This window comes from Hemiscyllium ocellatum, chromosome 8 (assembly GCF_020745735.1).
Source record: "Hemiscyllium ocellatum isolate sHemOce1 chromosome 8, sHemOce1.pat.X.cur, whole genome shotgun sequence".
NCBI classification, from domain to species: domain Eukaryota; kingdom Metazoa; phylum Chordata; class Chondrichthyes; order Orectolobiformes; family Hemiscylliidae; genus Hemiscyllium; species Hemiscyllium ocellatum.
Genome location: NC_083408.1, coordinates 80,513,670 through 80,533,320, shown reverse-complemented (window position 1 = coordinate 80,533,320; position 19,651 = coordinate 80,513,670). Strand labels below are relative to the sequence as shown.

The window sequence follows — 19,651 nt, the reverse complement described above, 5'->3', positions numbered from 1 at the left end:
GATCGAGTTTAAGAACCACAAGGTTTTGCTACAGCTCTGCAAGTCCCTGGTGAGACCATACTTGGAATATTGTGTCCAGTTCTGGTCGCCTTACTATAGGAAAGATACAGAGGGCGCAAAGAAGGTTTACCAGGATGCTGCCTGGACTGGAGGACTTGCCTTATGAAGAAAGGTTGAATAAGCTCAGACTTTTCCTCTGGAGAGAAGGAGGAAGAGAGGAGATCTAATCGAGGTATACAAGATAACTAGTGGAATAGATAGAGTCAATAACCAGAGACTTTTCCCCAGGGCAGGATTGGCTGGTACGAGGAGTCATAGTTTGAAGATATTAGGAGGAAGGTATAAAGGAGAATCAGACATCGGTTCTTTACACAAAGTTGGGAATACATGGAATGCTTTGCCAGCTGTGGTGGCGGAAGCAAAGTCACTGGGGACATTTAAGTGACTGCTGGACATCCGCATGGATAGCAGAGAGTTGAGGGGTGCGTAAATTAAGTTATTTTATTTTACATTAGGATTAAATTTCAGCACAACATAGTGGGCCAAAAGGATTGTTCTGTGCTGTACTTTTCTATGTTCTATGTTCAAAAGACACAGTGACCATTGGAATAGGTAGAAAAATGGCTGATGAAATGCATTGCAGTGAAATGCAAATTCATTTTGGTACAAGAATAAGAATTTTGGGGCTAATCACTGATGATGGCAGCATATGCTGAATGCTGTTAATAAATCATTAGAGGACTTGAGGGGAACAAACTGGTTCCACCAATTTAAGGTGTTTGGCACAATAACCAACAGCATCACGAGGGAAAGCTTTATCTAGCAAGCAAAATTGGAATGCACTTCCTGAGAATGTAGAGGAGACAGATCAAACTGGATTTCAAAAATGAATTGGATAATTTGGGTAATGACAGAAAAGTGGGACTAAATGAGGTGCTCTTGCAAACAGCCTGCATGAACAAGTGGCAGCCTCTGCTTTGTGCACTTAAACATTTTGTCTAATGCCTAAAGAAATACAGAATCAACAGTAGACTAAACAAGGCAATTTTAGCTCAGGAAAGAAACAATAAATTGTAGACTGTCAACCAGAATTTTTGGGTTCATTTCCAAATATTTGTTATGCAATTCGGTGTATTGTGCTGGTACTCAAATGTTCCAGAATGACGTTGTCAGGCTACATGGATTGATTTAGGGTATGAATAACCAACACTAAATGGTGTTAGTGAATGAATACCTGTACAATTATATGCAGGTACACCTCTGAATTCTGTTAAGAAATGACTGTTGTCCTTACTGTGAAAATGACAAGAGAACTGGGTTGAATCAGAATGCATGCTTGTGACAACCATTTGGGGCCACTCATACTGGATTGCAAAGTAGCAGGCAGCAAGTGGAGAAACTGTACACTTCCAACAACTGCAACAATGTGCACTGTATACTTTTTTTTGACAGTTAGGAAGATGATGGCAATACATTCATTTCATGCTTGCACTGTCCAACATGCCAGACATGGAAATGTCCCAACTTCTGTTCACCATGCAAGTTCAAAAATACGTTCATCTGTATTCCAATTAACAGACTTATAAGCAGCCGCTTGCTCATCCAGCATGGGAAATTTGACACTCTGTTAATACAATGTATGCTACCTCCAAGAAAATATTGGGATCAAATCCTTAAGTTTGTTCTTACTTTGCACATCCTTGAAACTGGTATACTACTGAAGGTCCTCAGCATATTTGCCTTCACACCAGGTGGGGGCTCAAATACAAATATACGCCCAGCTCGTAACAAGTTCACTGGAACCTGCAAACATTAAAAAGACACTATAACACTGAACATTATTTTGCTCTCTAAAGTAGAGGTACCTACAGTGAGACTGGAATTTAAAAATTCATGGTAATCTTTTTAAAGGATCAAATACTAAAATTTGATTTACTATCAGCTCATTCTCCATTTGCCAGTCCAGTTTTTTTTAAAAAAGAAGTCAAGACGAATTTCAAATTGCGCGATTGATGTTTCTTTCAAAAGGACATTACTACAGGACTATCATTGGGCTGATTTCATACCTCACAGTTATTACAACATACTAACCCACTTTCTTAATCAATAGTGTGCAGTGATATAAAAGATGATCATCTTTTGTAAACGGAGGAGAAAACACTACAATGTTGAAATAGGTTGAGAGATCTTTTGAATAGTAAAAATTATTAAAGATTATGGGACAGGGCAGGAAGGTGAACTTGGAGGTACAACATCAACACAATCTTGTTGAATGCATAGCACACAAATGAAAAAAAAAGGATAAAAATAGGAGCTGAAGTAGACTTTTTGATGTCTTAATTGTCAAGATTGGGCATTGTGTTTCATTTTGATTATGAGCAACAGAATTTACAGTTTATTGAAAAGTGACCAAAACATTTGGGCATGTTCAATTGTTTTCATTGCTGTACTGTCCAAAAGATTTGAAGTGTACTAACAGCATAACAAATCTATTGGCAAGTTTAATACTCAGACTAAGTATTACCTTAGGGTTGATTTCCATAGTAAGGAAGAGACGGAAATTAGAATGGGGTTGTAAGGAATGCAGCTTTTTCTCCAATTGCATGAGCCAACCAGGGGCTAAATGTACATTTTTCAACATCACCCACCTATTAAAAAAAGTGAAAAAAAATTGGTTACAAGTGCCATTTAAAAACAATACGATCAGATAAATGTCATTAATTCCTGGTCAACATTAAGTCCAATGCATTTGATTTATCATACTCACTCACACTTGACTGCAGGGTAAAACTGCACCAGACATGAATATGAAGGTATGACTTCTAAATTAGCAAAACTAGTTTTTGTTTACATATTTGAATGTTTGTGCACTCATGCAATACATAACTTAAAGATAAATTTTTAAATGTGAGTAGTGCTGATGTTGATAACATCAAGGCAAAGTTTGGGCAAATTATGCACTGTACATATTAAATGTCGTCAATAGTATGTATGTCACAAATTCAACTAGAGCAATATACTGGGTAACTTCACTTACCTTCCAGATTTGACAGCGGTATTAATAGCTTTCTCTGCCTGGTTGAAACCCTCTGCAGAACCTATATTATACATTTGTTAAAATAATTAAATAATGAAACGCTGAATGCAAAGTGTCAATGACTAAAAAATTCAATTGTATTTCCATTAATTATTATTCACGTTGATAGCAGAATTTTTACCAATAGCAATAGATGTAATCTGAGTGTTTTGTTCAGCTGCAAGATCCTCTCCACGTCCACTAGCATCATAGCCAGGTACAGAGCACATAAGCACCGGAGTGTTTGGTTTCACCTAAGGATAACAAGCAAGGTCAATCTCAGCAGACATGGAGAAATAACCTCCACACAAACATACCCGTACAAGTGGTTATTTTGCTACAGACTACAACAGTTAGAAGAGATAAAATAATTCCGAAAAAGTTTAACTTAATATTGATCGCGTGTACTTTGAAAATGACTAAACTAATTATCGAGACATATCAAACTAATTGGAAATGGATAAAACACAATTCTCCTACTTTCTATGTGACAAAATCCATTATTTGACAGCCTTCTGAGTCACTGATGTCGATATGAAAAATAGATGAGAATTTCAACTTTATTTACTGAGCACTGCTTTTTGTCATTTCTATAATGATTTGGGTGTGAATATAGAAAATTATGGTTAGTAAGTTTGCAGCCAACACCAAAACTGGTTCGCTCAGAGTATAGAACTTTGATCAGATGGGCCAGTAGGCTGAGGAGTGGCAGGTGGAGTATAATTTAGATAAATGTGAGGTGTTGCATTTTAGTAAGGCAGGACTTATACAGTTAATAGTAGGGCTCTGGGAAGTGTCACTGAACAAAGACCTAGAGCTGCTGGTGTATGGCTGCTTGAAAGTAGAGTTGCAGGCAGCATTTGGCATGCTTGCCTTCATTGGTCAGTGCACTGAGTATAGGAGTCGGGATATTATAGTGCAGCTGCACAGGGACACTGGTGAGGCCACCATTCAATTCTGGTCTCCTTGCTATAGAAACGTTGTTGTTAAACTTGAAGGGGTTTGGTAAAAAGATTTACAAGTATGTTGCCGGGATTGGAAGGTTTGAGCTATAAAGGAGAGGCTGAATAGGCTGGGACTTCTCTCTCTCCCTCCACCCCCCCCAAAAGAGCGTCAGAGGCTGAAAGGAGACCTTATGCAAGTTTATAAAATCATGAGGGGCATGGATAGGGTAAAAAGAAAAGGTCTTTTTCCAGGAGTAGGACAGGTCCAAAACTAGAGGGCACAGGCTTAAAGTTTTTGTAGGGGGTGAGTGGGGTTGGAGGTTGAGAAGATTTAAAAGGGACCTACAGGACAACTTTTTCACACAGATTGACACATGTGGAATGAGTTGCCAAAGGAACTGGTGGGGATTGGTACAATTACAACATCTAAAAAGACATCTGTATGGGTATATGAATAGGAAGGTGAGAAGGATATAGGCCAAATGCTGGCAAATGGGATTAGTCCAGTTCAGGATAACTGATCAGCACATACCGAAGTGTACCTGTGCTGTATTATTATATGACACTTGGAAGCACATTAAAAATGTTCAAACAACTGCCTTTCCAATGTTGTATAATGTTATATCTACTTTCTTTAAATATAAAGGTGGGGGAGGGAAGGACGTGCTTTAGAAAATTAGGTTGGGAAAACAATAATGGGAAACCAGGAAATTGGAGGGGAGTTTAATCAAGCCTTTGTATGAGTATTCACAATAGAAGATAGTAGCTTTCCAAAAATACCAAATCGGGGGACAAAGGTGATGGTGGTGGACATAAATACAATAATTATCATTTGAGAAAACATTCATATATTCTAGGAAAATATTGTGCGAAAAGCTGGTAAGTAGCATTCCCTCTAATTTTCTTTCTACTATGAAAGGTCAACCCAGTGATTGACGTGCTGACACTGACTGTGACACGTGGATCCCTTGGAACAGTTGGCCAGGGCATATTGCTTAGTCCTCTAGATCTAGGGGTTGCACCCTTCGATATTAAAGAAAGTAGCTACAGATGAAAGATAGAGATGCATTGGTCTTCCTCGAATCCTTTAGGTTCTGGAAAAGTCCCAATGGATTGCAAAACTGCCAATGTAACTCCAAGTCATATGAAGGTTCAAAAAGGTACAGAAACAGCTAACTATAGGTCAGTTAGCTGAACACCTGTCACAGAAATATCTAGATTATAAAGGATGTAATAGTAGCAATTAGAAATGCAAAATATAGTAAGGCAGAGCCAGCTTGGTTTCATGAAGGAAAAATGCCTCCCCAAACTCTTTGGGGTATTAACAAGCAGGATAACCAGTGGACAAGATTCCCAAAATCTGTTTGGTAAAGAACCACACACAAGACTACTTAATACGATAGAGCCCATGTGTGGGGGTGGTACATTGGCTTGGATACAGCACAGGTTCCCTGATAGAGGACGGATTTGGGATAAGGCAGGTATTTTCAGAATGGCAACTTGTACCTAGTGGTGTGCCACAGGGATTAATGCTGGAGACAAGTTTTTACAATATATTAATAACTTGGATGAGGCAAGTGGGTGTACTGTTGCCAAGTTTGAAGACAACACAAAAACAGATGAAAGAAAAATAATGAGGATGACAGTCTAGATACAAATATTGACAGTTATTGTTCACTTGCTAAACTTCAGGAGATGGAATATTGTGGTTGTGCACTTTGGTAGAAAGTATAGAGATGTATATTACTTAAATGGAGAAAGCCCGCAAAAGGTGAAGTTTGGAGGGACTTGGCGGTCCTCATGCATGAATCTTAAAGAGCTGATGTACAAGATCAGCAGGTAATAGGGAAGACAATGGAGTATAAACATAGTGAAGTCTTCCTGAAACTATACACAGCACTAGTTAGACCACATCTAGAATAACATGAACAGTTCTGGTCTCCTTCTCGAAGGATAGACAACCACTGGAAATGGCCCAGAGAAACTTTACTCGGTTTATCCTGCATATGGAGGTATTGTCACAAAGAGACAAAGTAAGTTGGCCCTGCACTCATTGGGGTTTTGAAGAATGAGAGAAGATCTTACTGAAGTATAGAATATTCTTAGAGGGCTTGATATAGTAGATTCTGAAAGATGGTTTCCCTTGGAAGAATTTGTTTTCTTAGAAGGTAGCGAAACCACGGAATTCTTTACTGCTGAGAGCTGTAGACATTGGGTTATTTAGTACATTCAAAGCTGAAATTGAAAAAATTATAAGGGAATCAAGGTTATGAGCTAAAGGCAGAAAAATGGAATTAAGGATTCAGATCAACCATGATCTCATTGAATTGCCTACTCTGCTCCTACATCTTAGAGTTTCTTACCTCCGTCTCGACAATTGCTGCCAGGTCTAATGGCTGTTCAATAGTTGACATGAAACTGTCTCCCAAAACAGTGGCCACAAAAATATGAGCCATTGCCAAGAGGCGGTCTGGTCGAAAAGCCTGGATAAGCAGTAGTCGGTGCATAGCCTGCCCAATAGGAGCTGGACAAAGAAAAAACATTTGTAATCTTGCTTGGAAAGCTAAAATACATAATTAAATTCTATCACATACTCAAAACATGGAGATTAGAAGTTTGTTGCTTACTTAAAGGTTGCTCACTAGTCCACAGGTAAGGCACAGTTTGTTCAGGTGAACTACTCTCTAGCCAGATGTTAAATTGCTGCAGTAAAACAAAGTACAATTATAGACCAAAAATATATTCAATAATTGAAAAATGTTAAGATTAGATTACTTACTGTGGAAACAGGCCCTTCAGCCTAACAAGTCCACACCAACCCGCCGAAGCGCGACCCACCTAGACCCATTCCCCTACATTTACTCCTTCACTTAACACTACGGGCAATTTAGCATGGCCAATTCACCTAACCTGCACATTTTTTGGGATTGTAGGAAGAAACTGGAGAACCTAGAGGAACTCCACGCAGACACAGGGAGAATGTGCAAACTCCACACAGAGTCGCCTGAGGCGGGAATTGAACCCAAGGATCCCAGAATGTTATGTGGGGGTCTCTGGATTAACAGTCCAGCAACAATTACAACAAAGCCATCACTTCCCATTTTTGCAAAAGGTGTTTGTTTTTTTTCCCCTGGAATAGGAGGGGAAAGGCAGGCTCAGGACAAATTGAGGGCACAAATTAATGCTTAAGCACAAACAACATCAAGAGTTTTTCTAAATTTAGAAGAAACTACTCCAATTTGTTGAGCACAAATGTTTTATGGTATTATAAAGGATAATACATGCACAGCATTGCAATGCTGACCAATGCAAGTCAGAAACTGTTCTTTCTTACAATATGCATGGACAAATTTAACATCTGGTAAGATTGTTTGAGAAAAGTGGGTCCTCAGCCTCACTGTTTCCTCACCCTAAGAAAAAGTCAGACAACTAACTTGGCTGCAAATTGACCAAGTTGAGACAATATATATTAAAAAGTACAATTTGTTTAAAACGTAACTTACATTGTCCACTTGAACTTTGGAAATTAAATCAAAAAAGACAGGTAAACGACTCAGTCTCTCCATGCCTTCTATTTGTTCTGTTGTGAGGCAATCTATCTTAGGCACAGAAGAACCATTCAGGACAATCTCTCGACCACGAAGGAAGTGGTGAAACTCCAAGTCATATGAAGGTTCACTGGATTGAACAAATTGGAGGATTTGTATTTGAGATATGTCCCATGATTACTTATTAAATATAAACAAATTGTTAGCTAACACAGCACATTAAACTTTCCATGAAACATACTAAACTAGACAAGACAGATAAAATGCTAAAAAAAGCAAATTGTCAAAATTCACAAAACAAACATTAAACCCGAATCACATAGGGCAAGCAAAAAAAAACCTTTACCTGGTGAGGCCCTTGAGGCGAATCTTAGCGAGCAGCATTGCAATGGTGATATGATCATTGTGCACCATACCACGTGCAACTCTGTTAAATGTTCCCTGTGACATTAGAAATAGTATATTATTGACATGCTTGCAAAAAAATCTTTTCTCCACAAACATTTAGTTTCAAGTTTTTATTTTAAAACAACTACTTATATATACCTGGAAAAGGTCCTTGGTAATGATAGACAATCGTTGTGTATGATCTGTAACTCCTTTCAGATTCTGGTTCTCATACAGAACAGTGTGATAAATATCCAGGAAGAACTGAAGAGAGTACTGATATAGGAAGTGAATCTATTGAACAAAGAATGAACAATATCATCAACAATCTGATGGGATCATCAATAAAATCAAACTCTCTTTTAGTTGGCATTCTAACAGATCTCAACAAAAGTGAAAAATTTTGTTTGATAATTAGCAACAAGTAAAACAAAATTGACCTAATAACTTACATGACATGCTGTAGTTTGTATGGTTAATACTATGCATCAGTACGACGTCCAAAATGATTTAAAATCCTCTTCTGGTTTCTGTCTGACTGGGAATTGATTAACTGACTATTCCAAAACACACTATTAAACCTTCTAAATCAACTGATCAGTGCATACCAAAGCTATTGTGTGGGAATGCATCAAATGGCAAAGGAAGATTTTATTCCTACTTTTTCATATCATACACATTTCAAAAAATGTCCCAGTTTGTCTAAAATTAAGGCACAACTCCATCCTACACAAATTGATGAACAAGTATAAGTCCAATTATACCCTCTATTTTATAATACCTGGTTTAATGCTTCCATAGTGAAATAGATGCTACTACATGCTGTAGAAAGTGGCAAGTACTGTTGGGAGACAGCATCCACTTCTGCCATAACAATGTCTGTTTCTTCAACCTTCCTTGTGACTTCTGCTGCCTCCCTTTTCAGGTTCTCCAGCGTAGTGATAATTGTGTCATCATCCAAGATACGACCTTTAACTTCATTCAAAGCTTGCAGTAAAGACTTTTCCAGTTGGCGTAAGCGAAGTTGGAACTCACCTATTCAAAACAAGATTAGCAAAATTTCAGTGCCTTAACCAATGGTCTGAATTATATTAAAATGGTAGGGTTCAAAGTTATTAATTTTACTGACCGATGAGAAGGAAAATAAAGCCACAAAATGCTTGATGTAAACTTTTACAAGTTGTGTAAGGCGGATGCAATTTTGAAATCATTTTTGCCTGGGTAAGAGTTTGATGCAGTAGTTTAAACGAGGAAAGGTGGGAAGTGATTTCAGTTTTACATGTTTTTTTAAAACTGTAGGGAACTATTATTGTCTATTCATCAAGGTTTAATTACTAAGTAGTCACTAGTGGATCAGTTATCACCCAAAACTAACCTTGCAATTTCAACAAGTCTGAACGTTTCTCATCTACATCTGGTCTCTCAGCCTTCAGCACTTCATTTAGACATTGGCTTTGTAAGCTGCTACGGGTCACTGTGAAGTTAACAAATGTAACACGAGAGCACAGATCTGGTGGAAATTCAACCTAGAAGAAAAAATGCGAATGACAATTATTACTACTTAAACTCACTTCAAACTTAACGTACTAGGATAAGTTACCCAAAAACTTAGAACAAAATCTTTTTCCACCCTTCACTAAAAATTACTCCTCTACAATTCAAAGGCTGGAATTGAAGTATAGTCCCAAGGGTAACCTATGCATTGCTATGAGATTTCATTGCAACTGTTACAAGTTATGATTGTCAGAAGACTTCACAATTCAATTATAGCTACAATGTGGAGGTGCCAACATTGGATTGGGTGGACAAAGTCAGAAGTCCCATCACACCAGTTTATAGATCAGCAGATTTATTTGAAATCACGAGTTTTCAGAGCACTTCTCCTTCATCAGGTCTAGTCGACACTTCACCTGACAACGGAGCAGCACTTTAAAAGCTTGTGATTTCAAATAAATCTGTTGGGACTGTAACCTGGTGTCATGTGACCTGTGACTTAAATTGAATTAAGTACAGCACTGTGGATCGACATATATCCAAAAACCTGCAGCAGTTCATTACTACCTTCTCAAGAACACTTACAGATAGGCAGCTGCTCGTTGGATGCTGCCTGAACTGCTGTGCTCTTCCAGCACCACTGATCCAGAATCCAGTAAATGCTGGCCTAGTTAGTGTCACCCACATTTTATGAACAAATAAAAATATTGCCCAACATGTCTAAATTTAATGTTTTAATGTCATCACAGATGACATCAATGCAGACTAGTTCAAAGTAGTCAAAATATTTGAAAAGTCAATTTAAAACTCAAATCTGGGAAGACTTTTAAAACTAAATTCAAGATTAGGGGTGATCTTATAGAGGTTTCCAAAATTATGAGGGGCATGGATAGGGTCTTTTCCCTGGGGGGGGGGGTCCAGAACTAGAGGGCATAGGTTTAGGGTGAGGGGGAAAAAGATATAAAAGAGACCTAAGGGGCAACTTTTTCTCACACAGGGTGGTGCAGGTATAGAATGAGCTGCCAAAGGATGTGGTGGAGGCTGGTACAATTGCAACATTTAAAAGGCATTTGGATGGGTATATGAATAGGAAGGGTTTGGAGGGATATGGGCCAGGTGCTGGCAGGTGGGACTAGATTGGGTTGGGATATCTGGTCGGCATGGACAGGTTGGACCGAAGGGTCTGTTTCCATGCTGTACATCTGTCTCTAAGGAAAGCATCTAAGTGTTGCCAAAAAAAAATGTATTTGAATCAAAACACCAATTTTCAATATTAAAAAATCATTTCTAACAACAGCAATTAATGTTTGTTTTGCAACAAAGAAACTTGCACATCACAATGAAAATGCACAATTAGTTGCTCAAATGAAAGCATTCTAAGAATGTTAATTTCAGTGACTTACTGTTGGGTCTCGGGTGGAGAGGAAAATGACAAACGATGGTGAAAGGTCAATATCTTGATCACCAAGAGTAATAAGTACTCTACCCCCTGTCCTGCGAACTTCACGATTCAGCACAGGGTTCAAGATTGGATCATAACTTTCAACGTCCTAGAATTAATGGAACAGGCACAGTAAATATGCAGAAGCTAGCAAAGATAAAACTAAAATCGTTTCACAATGTACTCTTTCTTCTGACCTGGACAAGTAGTGGATTACCAAATCTCAATGCACTCTCTAGGTTCTTCCTAAAGGCATCATCCAAGAAGCTGGTTCTAGTAATCTTGCGTTCCTTGTATTCATTCATTATAAACTCAGTGGCCTGACCAGACGGGTCAATAATTAATGGGTACCTTTCCAAAAATAAAATGCTTAATTAGTAAATTAAATGTTAAACATGAACCAGACCACATTCCTTTTAAATGGGATTGTCATTAGAAACTACACAATGTTCACAAAGAGGAGCCAATATAATCATGAAAAATTCATTGTAAGGCTGAGCCAAAAGGTTAAGTCCCATCTCTCCAAGCATGTACCACCACATCTGAAAATGTTGACTGGAAATATCTAAGCAATCCAACGATGAATGTGAGCTCCAAGTAGTTTAAGAATTGAGCATTTGAACCCAATAATGGACCAACGGGCAAAGGAATTTTGAGTGTCAAGCCAGACAAATTAGGCTTTAAGATCAGAGGCAGGTACATGTTAAATTAAATAATTATAACAAGGCCAGTGGTACAAAAGATTCTCGCTTTGGCTTGGACAGAAAATACTCCTAATGGCAAAGGACCTGCTCCATGAAAGAAAAGTAGAGCACATCAATGAGCAAACGTTTTTTTTCTTAAAGTGGAAAACTAGAGGCGGAATTTCAGTGACATTCTCTCAATTTTCTGCCTGGTGTTGCAGTGTATTGAAAACTGAATGTGGAGATTTAAGAACTGTTACATTAAGGACAATAAGAGGAGCATATGAATCACTGGACCAAGGTTGTGAGGGAACCAGATTAGAAAAAGCAGTTAAAAGAAGAGGCTCACAGATTTGGTCAGGAAGAGAGACTCTTTCAGTACTAGTCAAGTTGTCTGAAACAGTAGTTAAGCATTCTGGGCCAAAAGGGAAAACTTTGTGGTGTCCTTGTGCAACTGACAAAGCCTTATCCTATTAAAATTCAAATGGAAAACATTCATCAAAACACAAAATACAGGTGCAATAGGACAGCTGTCTATTGAGCTACTTCACCATTCAATATGGCCATGGCTGATCCTCTACTTCAAAAGTCACACTCCTGCTCTCTTCCCTTCTACTCTTCTTGTACCCAAACAGAACTTTGTTTCATCTTCAATCTCAACTCTTCCTACTACTCCTGGTGAGAACAGAGAGGCCAAAGTTCACTACTGATGGGATCACAAAATATTTGCAGGCAAACTGGTAACAAAACACCTCCCAAATCTACCAAGTCCTCACCTCCTTGGAGCTGCCAGGTTTTCTTATAAAGATGAAACCCAGCGAACAGCAACTAAAGTCCAGAATAAAATTACAATGAAGCCTGCAATCTTATATTTATTAAATTCCAATCTGGCTAATAAGAACATATTGGTCACCCACACAAATTCTGGATTCAGCTAAAGCTAGAAATGGACATGCGAGATGGTGGTTTGGATTGGGAGGAAAAAAAAAGATTTTCTTAGATCTTTACGCAAACCTCCTGACCTTCCAATCCAAAGCTAACTTTTGGTTCTTAGATTAAAATTCTCTCCACAGTCCAAGTTAGTCAAACTCTTTTCAAAGCTGAATTCTTCATTTTGTCTTCATGCTATTTGCTTGTTATCACTGTGTCAATCATTCATTCACACAAATAAGAGTGGTTCAGAGCCTGGATTTTTCATATGAGATAAAAAACTGAGGAGTATTTTAACCAACAATGGTATTTAACATTTCCTCTTAAGAGGTTTGGAGCTTTAGAGGTTCAACAGTTTTTAAAAGATGCCCTGACTTGAAGTGCCAATGAGTAAGAAAATGAGTGATGTAATAAATCTGATAACCATCCACAAGTTTATTAATGTACATTCAGCCACAGATATAGGAAAAGGAGTAGGTCATTCAACACCTTGAGCATATTCCACTATTCAATGAAATCATAGAATCCTGACAGTGTGGAAGCAGGCCATTCAGCCAATCGAGTCCACACTATCCCTTAAAAGAGCATCGACAGAGCCACCCCTATACCCTATCCTTGTAAGCCTACATTTCCCATGGCTAATCCACCTAGCCTGCACATCTCTGGAGAATATGGCTAATCCATCTAACTGCATGTCTCTGGACTGTTGGGAAGAAACTTGTGCCCGTGGGACAAACCCATGCAGACTTGGGGAAAACACGCAAACTGCAGACAGCCAATCTCTCAAGGGTGGAGTTGAATCCAGGTCCCTGCCACTATGAGACAGCAATGCTAACCACTGAGCCACCATGTTGCCCCAGTGGCTGATCTGTGGCCTAAGTCCATATATCTGCCTTTGGCCTATATCTCTTTGCTTGACCACAAGTTAAATGTACAGAAAAGTATTTTGTACAAGTCTAGGGTACTTTGCCATGCCAAAGAAAAACACAAACAACAGGTGCCTATTTTTACAATACTGACATTTATGTAGAAATAGTGTGGTTAGAACAGTTTAAACCATTCTCTCAAACATTAATCTCATATTTAGTCCATGAGAATACTCCAGTTCCAGTGTGGTCTTAAGAGGCCAGAAGTATCTAGCGAACAGTCTGTCCTGTTAAAACTATTGCCAATAAAACCATAAACAAAAAAGGATTTTTTTTTAATACATGCCTATTGAAACGCTTCAACATGATGGCATTTTCTGTGCACAAGTCATCAGCAGGTAGAGAATTTGCTTGCCAGCGCAGACGCTCATCAGCATTAGATAGATACTCTGTTCTCGCAATGTCTGTACGGAACTGAAAGTAAAAAAAGTCAATAACTAACTTTGACCTATACACAATCAAATAGAGTACAGGTTCTATACAGCTGATAAATAAACTTGGAAAGTCAGGAGAAACCCCATTCCCCATGAGACAAGAACGTAGAACCTTTCACAAGAGCTTCTCAATCTTGAGTAATACTGCAGTCCCACTTACTGTTATTCTAAATGGAATCTCCTCACATCTTTATTGTTTTGAAATTCTTTCTAGCATCGTAGTTATCCATTCTCCTTGGGCCATAGCCTCAATTAAACAGCATTTTCTGTGCTACAAATACATGCTGCATGAAATAAACTCTTTCCATCCGTACATGTACTTTCCTTAAGCGTTTAACCAGCTAGTCATATACGATTTGCACATGTCTCGGATAATAAACAGGAGGATTACTATTCCTTATCCTACCCTGTTGGATCAGACATGGATCTTGACAACTGCTCTCACATCAACTACACCCTTCACACACACATTTAAAAGACAATCCCTTACTATCATTGACGCAGGGAACAATCCCTCCCAGACTCATGAAAATTATACACAAGTCAGTCAAGGTACTGAATCGCCAATAACAAATTTTCTGTTCTGAATATCAATCAACAGGATCGAAAACAACAACTCTAACACAAATCTTAAACTCCTGGAAGTATATAAAATTACCAGAATGCTTGCTTGTTGTAGGTGATGTGCCCAAGTTGTAAATAGATTTTGGCGCATTTGCTGATCAAAGTATCCTGCATAAGCGATGAAAGCAGCTGATAGTAAACAGTCTCCAGCTATAGTGGCCATCTGATTCTTGAAAGTCTCACTGGTCTTTTCCCAGCGATCTCGTTCAGCAGACAAACTCTTCAGTAGTGCAGTACTTCGGTTAACCTGAAGGAGGATTTTGTGCATTTTATGGATAAAAGAAACATGATATTTTGAACCCAAATTATCCAAGCTTTAGTTGCTGTCCAATCCACCCTAACTCTTTGAAAGACTTACATAACATAGACAGAAGGTGCATTAGAAAATCTTTACTTAAACATTACTCACCTTCGCTTCTACTGCTGCAAGATCAGCTTTAATAGCTTGGGCTTCAGATATCAGAATAGCATACTCTTCCTTGTAACGAGCAATACTGGTTTCCAGGTCACGGATCATTTGCTCAACCTCATCAGCCTTCTGCTGGTTCTCTTTTGCATCATCTTCCAGCTTTTGTAGTTCATTGCGCAAGGGTTCAACTCGTTTTAACATATCAGCATAATTAAGCTACAAAAGAAATTATATGCAAGTAAAACAATTATGCAAGGTTACAAATGTGTCAAGACAACTGAGATATTGAGAGGAGGAGGGGTGGAAACGAAATAATCTATGATTAATGGATTGTATGACTACTCCTGATCAAACTTCTTACATTCTCAAAATTACTCACTTGTGCAATTGCCCACTTCACCATTGGACCACAAGCCAAAGATGCTCTGTTGACTATTTCATAGTTGTAGCTTGGATTGGACATGTAGTTTTTCTTCATCTTCTCTCGGATAACATCACTGAGGAATAAAGATGAACAATATTAATATAGCTAACCTCTTAAAAGTTTATGGATGCAAATTTCACAATTGACAGCACTACAAAAAAAAAAGGTGCCATTTATAAACTAGGTGGTGCACAGTAATGAAGAGCAGCAACAGAGTCAAAATGCAAGATAAATGTGATATTTTAAAATTAAAATAATGAATACCTTAATTCTTCAGTATTAAAGTTGACTATGCTGGTGATGAAATTATCTCTGATAATAACTTGTCTGATCTTTTTCCAGTCATTTGTCTCCTCACCCAGCAGGAGACAGATTGATTCTAAAGCGAGTTTTACTGCAGCAGGCGGATTGGCCATAGCTCTCACTTCAACAAGATGCTGCTTCTTTATAGAGCTCACAGCTAATAGAGGGGTGAAAAGAAAGGGGCTTTAAATGGACATGCAAGAGGATAAAGGTGTACACAGTTGCTGGGATTGGAGGGGAAATTTTTAATTTGAAGACCAGCAGTACATTTAGTCAGACAAACTTCAAATTTGTTTGCTTAATAAATGCTACATCTAAATAGGAAATTCTATTTATGACCAACTGTTATGCAATTTTTCTTCAGCTTCAAGCTGGTCTTCTGGGAAATTTCCTTTTACTCCAGCAGCTGTGTGCACCCCATTATTCACCTGATTTCGTCAGCTGAAAAATTTACTATGGTCGGTATGAAGTTTTCCCTCATAATGATCGAACGGATTTGTTTCCAGTCAGTTGTACTTTCGCCCAGGAGAAGACAGATTGACTCGAGTGCTAGCTTCACTGCACCTGGCGGATTAGCCATTGAACGAACCTCTACCAAGTGCTGCTTCTTGATCGATTTTACAGCTAATCAGACCAGCACCGTAGACCAAAGTGCAAGTAAGCAGTAAGAGAAAGTGAAGATTAGGGGAGACAGAAAATTGAGATAAAAAAGCACACAGAAAAGATCAGTTAGTCAGTTGTTTAAAAAGGCAGAAAATTAATAGGATCATAGTTCCAAAATATAAAGTAAACAAAATGTCACTAAAGATAGCAATTCAGCATACTAGACCAATTTCAAAGATTTTTTTTAAAAAGGTTGCAATTTAAAACACATCTAACCATTCTGAGCCTCAATAACAGCTGGCTCTACCATATCCAGATCTTCCTTTACTTTCATCTGCTTGTCAGCAATTATTTCTTGTTGTTTGTGAAGCTGCTCCTGAATTTCCTGGCTCATAACCTATCAAAACAGAGCGAAAGGCATCTTACTTATCAATTCTATTCTGAACTGGAGTTTAATGTCAATTAAAGTGTCCTCGCTTTCAAATTACCTTCTTCTTTTCTGCTTCTTGTTGATCCTTCACCATTTTCTTCAACTTATCATTGGCTGCTGCATTTTTAACCTCCAGTTCTTGGCTTTTAATTCTCAGATCACGCCGTAATTCTTCAACCTAGAATGAGTAAAAGGACTTTTTATTTTCACGTACAAATTATTAACAGAGCAAATTTATGAAGAATGACAATTTATTATTGTATTTCCACAATATCACCTTTAAATAGTATCCCAGATTTATAAAATATATATTTGCCCAAAACAAAATTTGTCAGAATTCTTTGGTGTGCTGTTCGAATGACTTTTTGTTGATGCAAAATGTCCAAGGAGAATATTTATATGAAATCCTTAAAAAGGGCAACGAAGAGTCAAGAGTGACCAAAAAAAAAGTCATGTTGGATTAAGAATAATATGTAAAAGATTAGTCATCTTTCATTGCTGAAACTGCAGTTTAATCTATAGCACAGAATATAAAGACTAAACAGACTACAATGCAGGAGAAGATAAAGGGAATTTTTGGCCATCATTATTGGTAGATTATAACTAGTGTAATAGTAGTATTGGAGTTACTTTTTTTTTAAGCCAAGTCACATTCAGAAACAAAATCACTGCTCAATCTGCTTACTTGCTCTCAAAACAGGACAAATGTAAATGGAAGCCTGGAATCACAATTTTCATTTTAAAAATTACACAATTTAGTGAGATTCATGGATTTGCTAACTGTACCTGGTCAACTGTTTCCTTAATCTTTCTCAGACCAACATTTAAATGCATCTGCTGCTCTTCCAGTTCACTACGCTTTTCATTGAACATGTTGGCATAGTGGTTAATGAAGTCCAGATAATGGCGAGGAGTGATTGCCATTATTCTGCCCCCACGCTTGGCCAATCGAGTATTTGCCTAAAAAGAAAAAAAAATTCAGTTTAACTGATTTAAGATATTCAACAAACATTCTTGAAATTTAGGTTCAAATAGATGTATTATAAAAGCATTCCCACAAGTGCTGCTAAAATACATGAACGACAACAAAATCAAGTACTATTCAAAACAAGGATGGAAAAAGTAAATAATCTCAAAATCTTGGAAATTTATCAAAAAAAGTTTTTTTTAAAAATTAATTCTAAAATGTTTTAAGTACCATCCAAATATGCAATAAAACCTATTAAAAAAAAAACTTATATCCCCAAAAAGCTTTTAAATTGCAAACTGTTGACTTCAGATTCAAAGTATATAGAGTCCATTTACTGGGATTTTTTCTTAAAAAAGATACACGTTATTTCACATTTTAAAAAAGCCTTCACACATCTGTTCAAATACACAGACATGCCTAAAATGAGATTTCATTTATGGAGGTACACTTTTCATATTTAAAAAGGGAATTAGTATTGCTATATCAGTTGCCTTCAGTACTCTCACCTGATGCAACGTCAGATGAACAAAAACACAACTGTTAACAATAGCTTCTCTGTGAGATGGTGGTTGAGGAAGCTTATCATATGCAATTGGCATGTAGTCAGGGACAACGTAATTGGGTTTTTCAAGGTCCATTTTGCTGGTGAACTCTTTACCAACTTGGTACAAGGCTTCAGTGGACCAGTCGCCAAACCAGTTCAAGACACACCTAAAAAGATTTTAAAGAAAAGGTTATATTCAAATGAAAACATTAATGATGAGTTTTAAATTTCATTTAATTAATTCCATACAAAGTTGTTTATAACTTTTGAACCAAATAAGACAACTTATAACGTTTAAATTAAGCTGTGTTGATTGAAGCACAGGCTTAGTATGAAAATCTATCTTGGGTTTGCATTTTGGAAAATGGCTTGACACTAATCCTGGACGGAGCAGATTGCCTTACAAGGAAAGGCCAGGAGTAGGTCTCTATCCTCTGGGAGTTCAGAAGAGTTAAAGATAATGGAATTGAAACATAAAAGATCCTGAGGGCATTTGAGCAGTTGGATGTTGAAAGAATGCTTTCTCTTATGGGAGAATCCAGTATGAGAGATCACGGTTTAAAAACCGTGGGCACTCATTTATAATAGTTGAGGAAACATTTTTCTCTCAGAGGGATCGAGTCTTTGAATTTCCTTCCGGAAAACAGTAATGGATGCAAAACCTTAAATATTTTTAAGGCAGAGGCAGATGGATTCACGATTATCAAGGGAATGAAAGATTCTTGGTGACATGCAGGAATGTAAATTTGGAGGTTAAAACCAGACCAACCACATTCTTACTGAATGGCAGAACAGGCTCAAAAAGGGCCAAGTGGCCTACTCTCATTCCTAACTTGTAATTCAAGTAATCTTACCCAACTGTGCGAACAGGAAATATTAGAAATAAAAAATACTATACAAGCAAATAAACATGCTGAATAAGAAGGGTTTATCTGGACAGGCTGGAAGATGGAAAGAGAAATATTAAAAGTAGTACACAATGTTTGCCATAGCTCGTTCAGTGAGTGACTTCTGCCCTATAAGTTTGGATGTTTTCAGGGTTCAAAAGTAAATGAAAATACTCAGTAGCAGCTGATGTAGTTATTTTAGAGCTCAGTTCTCTCACTGAGCACCAAAAAAACCCACCAACTACTGAATTTTAATTTCCTCAAAATGAAATTTGGCACTTATTGTGAACTATATAAAAACCTTTTACCTGTTAAACAAAGCTGGAGAAGTTGCAGCTCTATCTTTCAAGCCTTCAGATGATGGATTCATGGTGAAAACAACATGCAAGTTGCGGATAACCTGACCTGTGAACCACTTGTACAGTTCCTCATGAGTGTCAAGCATTAAACCTTCCTTCTGAGCACCTTCTTTGCATTGAGTCATTAAGGTAGCATACTCATCTCCTTCAAACAGCCCAGGCACCTGTTCAACAGGATATCAAATCAACATGCTTGCCAGTAAATTTTTCATTACCCTAAGCTTAGGGAATCTGA

General features: G+C 37.7%; 1 protein-coding gene across 2 annotated transcripts in view; it reads right to left on the bottom strand.

Annotated features, from left to right (window-relative positions):
• The window catches only part of dync1h1 (dynein, cytoplasmic 1, heavy chain 1), a 94,040-nt gene that overhangs the window by 15,254 nt on the left and 59,135 nt on the right, over positions 1 to 19,651 (bottom strand). Inside the window, exons 47-69 of one of the 2 annotated variants that reach the window (XM_060829278.1) lie at positions 19,366 to 19,580; positions 18,133 to 18,337; positions 17,443 to 17,616; positions 16,715 to 16,834; positions 16,503 to 16,623; positions 16,052 to 16,247; positions 15,276 to 15,393; positions 14,897 to 15,112; positions 14,522 to 14,734; positions 13,716 to 13,843; positions 11,088 to 11,241; positions 10,853 to 10,999; positions 9,331 to 9,481; positions 8,737 to 8,990; positions 8,115 to 8,249; positions 7,915 to 8,009; positions 7,524 to 7,698; positions 6,648 to 6,723; positions 6,384 to 6,544; positions 3,219 to 3,330; positions 3,038 to 3,098; positions 2,525 to 2,648; positions 1,690 to 1,803 (exon numbers count right to left, since the gene is read on the bottom strand). In XM_060829278.1, the coding sequence (XP_060685261.1) occupies positions 1,690 to 1,803; positions 2,525 to 2,648; positions 3,038 to 3,098; positions 3,219 to 3,330; positions 6,384 to 6,544; positions 6,648 to 6,723; positions 7,524 to 7,698; positions 7,915 to 8,009; positions 8,115 to 8,249; positions 8,737 to 8,990; positions 9,331 to 9,481; positions 10,853 to 10,999; positions 11,088 to 11,241; positions 13,716 to 13,843; positions 14,522 to 14,734; positions 14,897 to 15,112; positions 15,276 to 15,393; positions 16,052 to 16,247; positions 16,503 to 16,623; positions 16,715 to 16,834; positions 17,443 to 17,616; positions 18,133 to 18,337; positions 19,366 to 19,580 (3,465 nt within the window). Of the gene's footprint in view, positions 1 to 1,689; positions 1,804 to 2,524; positions 2,649 to 3,037; positions 3,099 to 3,218; positions 3,331 to 6,383; positions 6,545 to 6,647; positions 6,724 to 7,523; positions 7,699 to 7,914; positions 8,010 to 8,114; positions 8,250 to 8,736; positions 8,991 to 9,330; positions 9,482 to 10,852; positions 11,000 to 11,087; positions 11,242 to 13,715; positions 13,844 to 14,521; positions 14,735 to 14,896; positions 15,113 to 15,275; positions 15,394 to 15,584; positions 15,781 to 16,051; positions 16,248 to 16,502; positions 16,624 to 16,714; positions 16,835 to 17,442; positions 17,617 to 18,132; positions 18,338 to 19,365; positions 19,581 to 19,651 lie in introns of both variants that reach the window. The other variant, XM_060829279.1, reaches the window with a different exon arrangement.